The sequence below is a fragment of the Garra rufa genome, chromosome 11, assembly GCF_049309525.1.
Source record: "Garra rufa chromosome 11, GarRuf1.0, whole genome shotgun sequence".
NCBI lineage: Eukaryota > Metazoa > Chordata > Actinopteri > Cypriniformes > Cyprinidae > Garra > Garra rufa.
Window position 1 is genome coordinate 45666451 of NC_133371.1, and position 12225 is coordinate 45678675.

The 12225-nt window shown below is 28.7% G+C and overlaps 1 protein-coding gene across 1 annotated transcript in view; it reads right to left on the bottom strand.

Annotated features, from left to right (window-relative positions):
- Positions 1-583: 583 nt before the first annotated feature.
- The window catches only part of LOC141345882 (BTB/POZ domain-containing protein kctd15), a 35060-nt gene continuing 23418 nt past the window's right edge, over positions 584-12225 (bottom strand). The window contains exon 4 of the mRNA XM_073850804.1: positions 584-3109. Coding sequence (XP_073706905.1) covers positions 2951-3109 — 159 coding nt within the window. The 3' untranslated portion in view covers positions 584-2950. The remainder of the gene's footprint in view (positions 3110-12225) is intronic.

Here is a 12225-nt window from a genome sequence, read left to right on the forward strand (position 1 = left end):
TTACAAAAGTGATTTTATGTCCATCAAAAGCACATTAAATGTAAGTAAAGTGTCTACTTTTTAAGTTTCAATCAAGTTTTTGGAAAATAAAATCACAATTTTACACTAATTTACAGAAGACACCTACTAAAATGTCATTCAGAGAAAAAATGTATGATATTTATTTTTTTGCTAAAAAAAATGCAATTAAATTAAACAGAAAAGTTTTCAATTTTTTTTTTTTGGAAAAAAACAACAATTTAAAGCAGCATTATACTTATTTTTAATGCTTAAAACCTTTTTATATATATATATATATATATAGAAACATCATGTCATTTTTGTTCGCTGTTAAAAAGGCTAAATAAAATTCAAAAACTAAAAACTTACATTTCTCATTTTGATTAAGTTGATACTAAAACAACAAAAAATAAATAAATAAATAAAAACTATATATGGGTCAAAATAATATATATGGGTTCACTCTTAAAAATGCTAAAAAAAATTTAAAAACAACAATACATTACAACAATATTTCGTAAGTTGATACTAAAAAAAATAAAATAAAAATAAAAATACAAAAATATATATGGGTCAAAATAAATTTACAAAACTAATTTTATGTCCATAGAATGCACATTAAATGTAAGTAAAGTGTAAATATGTATGATATATTTTTTTTTTTGCTCAGAAAAACAAAAATTTAATTAAACCAAAAATTTTTTTGTATTGTTTTGGAAAAACAACAATTTAAAGCAGTATTATACTTACTGTTTTTATGCTTAAACCCATCAACATTTATCATTTCAACTGTTTCATTTAATACTAAAATAATAAAATTAATTAATTAAAATTTAAAATTGAAACAAAAAAAAAAATCATGAAAACTTCTAAAAATACTAAAATGAAAACAGAAACTATAAAAACTGATTTAAAAATTATTTAAAAAATTACACTGGTAATATCTGGTAGTAAATTAAAACATGATTTTTTAACAATTCATATTTTAATTAAATTTAAGGAATCATAAAATCAGTCAATGGGTTTTTGAACAGTAACTTCTGCTCAGCGATTTTTTCTTGATCCAAAATACAGCAAAAACAGTAACATTTTGAAATATTATTATTATTTAAAATAACGGTTTTCTATTTGAATATATTTTAAAACATAAATTATTCCTGTGATTTCAAAGCTGAATTTTTTGCATCATTACTTTAATGATTACTTCTATCATTAGTTTTCAGTGTTGCATGATCCTTCAGAAATCATTCTAATATTCTGATTTGCTGCTCAAGAAACATTTATTATTATTATTAATCATTATGTTGAAAACAGCTGAGTAGAATTTTTTTCAGGTTTCTTTGATGAATAGAAAGTACAGCATTTATCATCACTTTTGATCATTTTTAAAGCATTTACTTTAAAAGTATTAACAAATAAAAGTAAATAAAAAGTATTGATATAGTGTGTAATGTTACAAAAGCTTTTTATTTCAGATGAATATTGATCTTTGGAGCTTTCTATTCATCAAAACCCCCGAGAAAATGTATGGAATAATCAGAAATGTTTCTTGAACAGCATATTAGAATGATTCTGAAGACTGGAGTAGTGATGCTGAAAATTCAGGTTTGATCACAGAAATAAATTACATTTTAAAATATATTTAAATAGAAAGCAGTTATTTTAAATAATAAAAATATGTCAGATTTTTACAGCTTTTGCTGTACTTTGAATAAAAAAAATGCAAGCTTGGTGAGCAAAAGACACTTCTTTAAAAACATTAAAAATTGACTGGTAGTCAGTATATATATTTTTTAACCGTTTGGACAGTAGAAAAGTTAAATTAAGTAGGCTCTAATGAAATGGAACAGTTATAATTTGTTAAATAATATTAATGGCAATAGATTTACGATATTTGCACAGACAAAAGTGTATCTGCATTGTAGTTGATGTAGTTTTGGAGACATTCATCACGCATTAACATCTGATGAAGCATCTTTTTCACATTTCTCAACTTTTTAACATCAAAATAGAAACCGGACAACTTTCAACGAAACCTGATAAAGTGGGCTAATGAATAACGATTATTCATTCACAAAGATGTTTTAAAAATTAATGCATCATAGTTAGTACCCTCATTCTGTCAGCGCGCTCCAACTCGAGTCTATTTCCACTGAATCTTTAAACACGTGTTGTTTTCAAGCCACCGTGAGACGCATTTAAGCACGAAAACGTAGGCTTACAGACACAATCGTACGTCTTCGTCTTCATGTTTTGCCTCGAGCTCCTTACATTTCGTTCCTGACACACACAACTCTTTGTATAGGTAGCATATAGTTCAGAAGCCATTTGACTGGAGCTTATAAAAATTTCAGATGTTTAACGATATGCTTAATGTCTCCGGCTTTAGAAATAGCCACGTTTGCTCGCAGCTCCTTTAAACAAAGAAAAACCTTCAGCAGCCGAACGCATTAAAACCTCAGACTGCTGGGCCACGCGGCCCGAGGGCGTAATAGCGTTTTCCTGCCAGGAAAGTCTCTCAAAACGTAATGCCTTCAGAACGACACTCCCATCATCCTTCATGTAACGAAAAGAAAAAAAATAAACAAACACAAAACTCCAGCCTAGTACTGCTAACCGCATACAACATGGTGCTATAAGGTGTGAAAAACGTCTTTAGAAATGACAAGGATGAAATAAAAATCCAAAAGAATGGACCCCCGGCCCTGCAATCGTCGTGAGATTTGATGAGTGACACACACTGCACTGGCAGAGGGGGCGGAGCCAGCATTCCGTATGCGTGAGGGCCTCCTCTGATTGGAGGTTTGGCCGGAACAGGGCGGGATTTAGATCCTGCTGGAGTTCTTTGGGTTTCTGGTTGATTACATTCCCCGTATAAACGCTGAGAAAGTTTGTGAGTGTGTGTGTGAGTGTGTGTGTGACGAGGGGCCGAGGGCCTGAGCGCTTGTTTTTAGTCCAGCGGCTCCTGCTTTATCCTGATGGGCGTGTTGGTGGACTGACTCCGCCTGTCCTCGCGACACAGGACGTACTCGCTGAATTGGGACGAGTCGACGCCACCGCCGCAGGACGCGGCCACGCTGAAACCCTTCTGGAAGAGACGCTCCAACACCTGAAACGTAAACACAGATCAAAATATTTGGTTAAAAAAATACTGAAAATTTTGAAATAATATTGTGATTGGAAATAACTGTTCTCTGTGTGCATATCTGTTAAAATGTAATTTATTTTTGTGATCAAAGTTGCATTTTCAGCATCATTACTGGAGTCTTCAGTGTCACATGATCCTTCGGAAATCATTCTAATAGGCTGATTTGCTGCTCAAGAAACATTTCTGATTATTATCAATTCTGAAAACAGTATTTTTTTCCATATAAACAAAGTTCAAAAGAACAGCATTTATTTCAAATATAAATCTTTTGTAACACTGTAAGTATCTTTAGTCACTTTTCATCAATTTAATGCATCCTTGCTGAATAAAAGCATTAAATATTTTCATTACATACTGATTTAAAACTATTGAACATTGGTGTATGAGCAAAAAATAAAATAAATAAGCCTCCAAAAAATAACAAAATATGAGACCCTGGACCACAAAACCAGTCTTAAGTCGCTGGGGTATATTTGTAGCAACAGCCAAAAATACATTGTATGGGTCAAAATTATTGATTTTTCTTTTATGTCAAAAATCATTAAGAAATTAAGTAAAGATCATGTTCCATGAAGATATTTTGTAAAATTCCTACTGTAAACCTATCGAAATGTAATTTTTGATTAGTAATATGCATTGTTAAGAACTTAATTTGGACAACTTTAAAGGTGATTTTCTCAGTATTTTGATTTTTTTGCACCCTTAGATTCCAGATTTTCAAATAGATGTATCTCGGCCAAATATGGTCCTATCCTAACAAAATATACATCAATAGAAAGCTTATTTATTGAGTGTGATGTATATATCTCAGTTTTGTAAAATTTAATGTTTTGACTGGTTTTGTGGTCCAGGGTCACATATATGCATGAAACAGTACATCCTATATGGGAAACAAGCAAACAAATAACTCAAATTAAATAAAATAACTAATAAAATTCTGCATTAATTGATTCAGAATATTTAAAATTCAAAATATTTTATTCAAAAATACTGTAAAAATGTGAAATAATATTGTGATTTGAAATAACTGTTCTCTGTGTGAATATCTGTTAAAATGTGATTTATTTTTGTAATCAAAGTTGCATTTTCAGCATCATTACTCCAGTCTTCAGTGTCACATGATCCTTTTGGAAATCATTCTAATATGCTGATTTGCTGCTCAGCAAACATTTCTGATTATTATCAATGCTGAAAACAGCATTTTTGTGGAAACTATCATGCATTTTTATGATTTTAGGATTCAAATATCAATAGAAAGTTCACAATAACAGCATTTATTTGAAATAGAAATCTTTTGTAACATTATAAATATCTTTACTGTCACTTTTCATCAATTTAATGCATCCTTGCTAAATAAAACATACTGATTCAAAACTATTGAACATTAGTATATGAGCAAAAATTAGTAAAAAAGGGCAATAAAATAAAATAAAAAAAATAAATAAAATAACAAAATATATGCATGAAACAGTACATCCTACATTATAAACCAACAAACAAATGACTAAAATTAAATAAAATAACTAACTGATAAAATAAAATAAAATTCTGACCAAAATATATTCTAAATAGATGTTGTAAACAGTGAAACTAAATTAAATGTATTTTTAAAATGGGAAAAAATTGCAGAAGAATTAGCAAAATAAATGCAAAAGTACTACAGATGAAAATGTGCTTTATGATTTTAGAACGTTTCATTTACTTTTTCATATATAAAAATATTGTAGATTTCAAAAACTAAAATATAAAAAATTTTGGAAACAGGATGATCTTGTTCATTTTTAATAAAAAGTATTAGATTTTCTCACATATTATAGACAGAAAAATTGTTTTTTAAAATGTGACATATGTGAATGTATTTTCTTGGACTGATAAGAAGGTAGAAAATATATGCCATATACTGTATATCAATAGAAAATATATTTCCGTAAATATATTTTGAAGCATATTTTAGCAAATATGTTTTTGCCCATTTGTAACCCTGGACACAAAACCAGTCACAAGTGTCAATTTTTTGACTTCAACTGAAAGCTGAAATAAATATATATATAATAAATAAATAAATAAATAAGCTTCCCATTGATGTATGGTTTGTTAGGATAGGACAATATTTGGCCGAGATACAACTATTTGAAAATCTGGAACCTGAGGATGCAAAAAATCTCAATATTTTAAAGTTGTCCAAATAAAGTTATTAGCAATGCATATTACTAATCAAAAATTAAGTTTTGATATATTTACGGTAGGAAATTTACAGAATATCTTAAAGAAACATGCATAAAAGAAAAATCGGTTTATTTTGACCTATACAATGTATTTTTAGCTATTGCTACAAATATACTCGTGGCTACTTAAGACTGGTTTTGTGCTCCAGGGTCACATTTGTTGCATATTTTGAAATATATTTAAAAACATTTATGACTGTATGGGTTATGACTGTCTGTAGGTGGTTTATTTAGAGACTTGCTCAGAAACTCTAAACAAAAAGCTTTATACTATAATGAGACTATGAGCATGAAAAATGATACTTATTCCTAAATTGCAGAAGTGAACTGGTGACTGCATTCCTATGAACTGTCTGAACACAAAATGAGTTTTTCCAGCTGTTCATGTGAGTTTGGAAAACTGCTCCGCACACCAACCAAACAAAAGCAACTATGAAGCTTAAAAATAATCCTGACATCAACCTCAATCATCTGAACCTGCTCTGTTTCACAGTTTCACAGCACTCTCCATTCAGTCTAAATCACACACATTAGACCCTTAGACGCTCTTCTGAAAATATCAGATTCACAAAGACATTAATGACACAACGGGAACCGGGAATCTCTCACAGGAGCGTCACGTGTGTCTGACTCCTGGCAAAGACAATCCAGTACAGACGTTTGTCTCTCTGACAGACTCTGAAACACACACACACTCGTCCTGGAGAATCGGACAGCCTTTATAGATTTATTCAAAGTAAGAGATTATTCTTTATACTTGTTTCACTATATTTTTAAGGCCAAAAAAGATCAAAAGTGACAGTAAAGACATTTATGTTACAGTTGATAGTTCTGATTATTATTAGTGTTTAAAACAGTTGTGTCGAAAACATGATGCATTTTATTTTTCAGGATTCTTTGATGAATAGTAAGTTCAAAAGAACAGCATTTATTTGAAATGGAAACCTTTTGTAACATTGTAAAAGTCTTTACTGTCACTTTACATCAATTTATTGCGCTCTTGCTGAATAAAAGTATTAATTCTTTTAATTAAAACGCCTTTTGTACACATTGCAATATTGTCGTTTTTATTAATATTGTAATTAGCTAATTTTTATTAAAACATACTGATTTAAAAGTATTGAACATTAGTGTATGAGCAAAAAGGCGCAAAAACAAAACCAAAAAAAATAAATAAATAAATAAAATTGACAAAATACATGCATGAAACAGTACTTCCCATATGGCAATTAAAATAAAATAAAATAATTCTGAAAACAAAATATTTTTTTAATAAAAAAAATAAAATACCAAAATATATTTTAGGCTAAATGGTGGAAAAGCCTACTAGAAATGTAAACTTGATTTATAATTTTAGAACATTTAATTTTTTTTTTTTCACATATTGTACATTTTGTAATAAGCTATTTTTTATTAAAAGGTATTATATTTTAACACGTGTTATAGATGAATACCAATGATTATTTATACTTGTTTTACTTTATTTTTAAGGCCAAAAAAAGAATCAAAAGTGACAGTAAAGAAATTTGTTACAGTAGATATTTTATTTCAAATAAATGCTGTTCTTTTGAACATTCTACTCATTAAAAAATCCTAAAATAATCAAATGTATCACAGTTTCCACAAAAAAATAGTTTCTTGAGCAGCAAATCAGCATATTGGAACGATTTCTGAAGGATCATGTGACACTAAAGACTGGAGTAATGATGTTAAAAATTCAGCTGTGCATCACAGAAATAAATTACATTTTAACCTAGTTCCACATAGAAAATGTCTATTTTAAAATATAATAACATTTCACATTTTTTCATATTATTTTTGATTAAATAAATGCAGCAAATCAGCATATTAGAGTGATTTCTGAAGGATCATGTGATACTAAAGACTGAAGTAATGATACTGAAAATTCAGATGCGCATCACAGAAATAAATTATATTTTAATCTAGATTCACATAGAAAACAGCTATTTTAAATCAAAATACTATTTCACATTTTTAGACAGTATTTTTGATCAAATAAATGCAGCAAATCAGCATATTAGAACGATTTCTGAAGAATCATGTGACTAAAGACTGAAGTAATTAGCTGAAAATTCAGCAGCACATCACAGAAATAAATTACATTTGAATCTAGATTCACCTAGAAAACAGCTATTTTAAATCATAATACTATTTCACATTTTTACACAGTATTTTAGATTAAATAAATGCAGCAAATCAGCATATTAGAACGATTTCTGAAGAATCATGTGACTAAAGACTGAAGTAATTAGCTGAAAATTCACAGAAATAAATTACATTTGAACCAAGATTCATCTAGAAAACAACTATTTTAAATCATAATACTATTTCACATTTTTACACAGCATTTTAGATTAAATAAATGTAGCAAATCAGCATATTAGAATGATTTCCGAAGAATCATGTGACACTAAAAACTGGAGTAATGATGCTGAAAATGCAGCTTTGATCGCAGAAATAAATTAAATTTTAACCTAGTTCCACATAGAAAACAGCTATTTTAAATCATAATAATATTTCACATTTTTACAGTATTTTTGATCAAATAAATGCAGCCTTGGTGAGCACAAGAGACATCTTGAATGGTACTGTATTTAACGTGTTTGTTGTGGCTCGTTTTGATGGAAGACACACGAGAGACCAGAGACGTGCTTTGGTGATTTAATCTGGTTGTTTTCAAGCAGTAACTTCAGGAGAATCTGTCTGTCATTCTCATAAACAACAACAGAATGTAATTAAACATTCAGTAGACGAGTAACAGCCGTATTTAACTGCAGTATGAACAAACCTGTGTCTGTGTGTGTGTGTTTGAGCGGCTCTGTGTCGTGTATCTGGTACGTCTGTCAGTTTGATGGAGTTTCACCAGCGTCCCTGTTGATCCCGGTCCTCCATCACTGTGAGATATGGACGGAGCCGGACAGCTTCAGCTTTGGGACACTATGAGCGTGTGTGTGTATGTGTGGATTGGCTAAATGTTTTTCCTCTCTGAAGCGGTTCACGTTCGTGCCTAACCCCTCTCACAGACTCCGTCAATCTCTCTCTGTCTCAGCGCAGGTGCTTTCACTTGCTCTTAAATTCCAGACGTTCGTTCATCTGAGGTGATTTTTCACTCTCAGCTGGTTTATTAGTTTCTTCTTTCACTTTTCCAGGCTAAACAAGTCCATTTCTAAAAGCTGAGGCTAAACTTTACTACTTATTATAGCACAAAAACAGTTTCAGTTTAAGATGCAACAAAGCTGGTGTGTGCTTAGTTGTATTAAATGTGCACTTGTAGTGTACTTCAAATCCTAAAAGTATATTAAAAATGTACTTGCAGATAATAAAATAATAATGAAATAAAAGGCTAGTTAAGTCCAAAGTAAAAGTTACATGTATATATTTTTATTTATATAATTAATATTATATATAAATATATAAACATAACATGTTTCTTAAATATATCCATGCATGTGTGTGTGTGTGTGTGTAGTATGTATATATATATATATATATATATATAAAATTAATATAATAAATATACACAGTGCACGAACATATATTATGTAAACAAAAACTTTTATTTTGGATGTGATTAATCGCAATTAATCGTTGTACAGCACTAGTTTGAATTATTATTGTTTATTTTTGTATATTAAACTAAACAAATGAGGATTTAAATGCTAGGAAATCATTTTCTTGACTCAGAAATTGCTAGTAAATTTCACAAATAATTACAAAACAACAACAAAAAAGGACAAATAATATGACTAAAACTTTAGCTAAAATTACAATGAAAACAATTAAATTAATAAAATATAAAACATAATTTAAAATATTATTGGAGTATGTTTTGAAAAAAAATAAAAAAAGATTATTGGAGTATGTTTAGCAAAAAATAAATAAGTAAATAATCATTCAGTCTTTCTACTCTGTAAAAAATGACTGTGAATTTAATGGTAAAAAACTGTAAAAATGCTACGGTAAAAACCTGTGAAATGGTTAACGGTAAGTTCCCCTTCTATATACGGTGAAAAACTGTGTTGGACATTGCATGTAATTTTACGGTAGTATACCATTTTTTGAAGATATTATAGGATACTGTTTTTTTACTGTTTTTTTTTTTCCTGACAGTATTTTTCCATTTCTTAACAGACATTTTCTGGCGCCCCTGCTGCCAGAAAATTACCGTTTTTTTACGTTTTTTTTTTTTTTTACAGTGTACTTAATATACATATATTGTGTTGCTTGCAGTCTTTTTGTAATTAGTTGTGAAATTTACAAGCAACTTCTGGGTGAAAAAAATGGTTTCACCAACAATTTTAAAAATATTTTAATTTAACCTAATTATAAAGCAATATAGCATTTTCTTTTATAAAAAATATTATCCATATTAAGTTAAATGTACTTCGTTTTCACAAGGGTGTTCTTTAGCATATTTATTTCTTATTATAAACCAGGTTTTATGATCATTTTGAGGACAGTTGGTCCTCAATGTACACTTTTAAAAACAAAGGTGCTTCACGATGCCATTGAAGAACCTTTTTGTCTAAATGGTTCCATAAAGAACCTTTAACATCTGTTTCACAAAAGGTTCTTCAGATTATAAAAAGGTAAGAAAGAAATGGTTCTTTAAAGAACCTTTGACTGAATGGTTCTTTGTGGAACCAATACTGGTTCTTCTATAGCATTGCTTGTACATTTGAAAGCACCTATTTTTTTGAGAGTGTAGGCGAAAGCCACACATTTCAAACAAACACACAAACTGGTTTAAGACTCTTAATGAGCGGCGTCTCTATGTGTCTGAGGCGAGGTGTGGCCGGTTAGCCGCCTGCAGTGATGTTTCCAGCCAGTAACCAGATCAGAGCTGTATTGTGTCGTACAGTGAGACAGGATTACTGTATCATTCACACAATAATGAGTCAACCGACAGGAGTGTCATGTTCAAAATCATTTTGGCAAAAAGAAAACACACCCTTTCCACCTACAGTACATCCACCAAACCAGGCTGCCCATGTGCTGCCCGCCTAAAAAGACTAAAGTCAGACGAAAAACATGCAACACTTGCTCACCGACACAATAATAAAGAGGGTTTTCTACTAATAATAAGAGAATAACACTGTAAAAAATGCTTTTCTTCCTTAGATTTGTCATTTCTAGCCAAAATATCTAAACATTCTTAAATCAAGAAGGATTTTCTAGACAAGTAAAAATAATTTTCTTGTTTTCAGAAAAAACAAGTCAAAATGAAGTTTTGCTTGAAAAAAGCAAAATAATCTGCCAATGGGGTAAGAAAAATAATCTTGTTTTTTGTTTGAAATAAGATTTTTTTTTTGCTTACCCCATTGGCAGATTACTTTTCTTATTTTTCTAAGCAAAAACTCTTCTGAAAAACAAGAAAATAATTTTTAATTGTCCAGAATTTTTAGATATTTTGGCTGGAGACAAGAAAAAAAATCTAAATTATTATTTTTTTTTTTGATTAATCTAAATAATTTTTTGCAGTGTTTTCAAACTTATTTATTATAGTTAATTAAAACCAAAACTGAAACTAAAATTAAAACCACATATTTAAATTATTTCAGCTATTTGTAAAGGCAACATTTCTCACTGTATTTAGTTTAATTTGATGTATTAAAATAACTAAAACTAAACTGAAGTAAAAAACAAACACTACTTAAAACAACAAAAACACATAACAAATAAAAATTTTACTAAAATTAAAATGCAAAAGAATTGAAGTATTAAAATGTTACAAATATTTGCTTCACTTTTAATTTTTATATTTTATATTTTCTTTTAATTTTAGTTGACGTTTTATGTAATTGTCAGTCATTTCTTTTTACATGTCTATGTCTTAATTGTATCTTTTTTTCCTGTTTTAATTTGAGTTATTTTAGTGTCATATTAAACTAAATAATAAACAAAAAATATATATATATATATATTATATATAATATTAATAAAATCTATAATAGTATCTCAATGATACTAAAATAACACTGTTTAAATAATATTGTTTATTTTTGTGTCTTAAACTGAAATTTTGAAGTAGAAAGACTGCAATGTCTTATTTTTGTTTTATTTACACATTTTTTTTCAGTATTCCGTCATTTTTTTTCTCTCATTTTAAGCCTAAAATTTAACCAAAGTAATCAGATTTCTGCTTAAAACAAGTACTTTGACTCCTCACTTTGTACTTTCCTCACAAGTTTTTTGTTTTAAGAATATTTTGATATTTTCTTTTACTGGAAAACAAGGCAAAAATACCAATAAATTAAACTAAATGAGGATTTCACTCAGAAATTGCTAGTAAATTTCACAAATAATTACAAAAAAGGCAAGTAGCTTCACAAATAAATACTGAAATTTCACAAATAAATACTGAATTACACTGAATTAAATGTGACATTTTGAAGTAGAAAGACTGTGATGTTTGTTTTATTTTTGTTTCACTTACAATTTTTTTACAGTGGCATTTTTTCCTCCCATTTTAAGCTTAATGTTTAACTAAAATAATGATATTTGTGCTTAAATTTGTGCAACTTGATTGTGTTTTAAAAAAAATAAATAAAAAAAATAAAAATAAATAAATAATATATATATATATATATATATATATATATATATATATATATATATATATAATATATATATATATAATTTTTTTTTAATGAAGACAATGCAAAAATATTAATGAAGAATATTTTTATGCAATGCATTAAGTTTTAAAGTGGGCTCTTTTCCAAATCCTATTGAGCTGCCTATACATAGACACTTTTAAGACATCACGACTGTTTTTTAAAAGTAAACATCAACATTATTCCGTCTCATTTTACAAATCTAAAGCAGCAT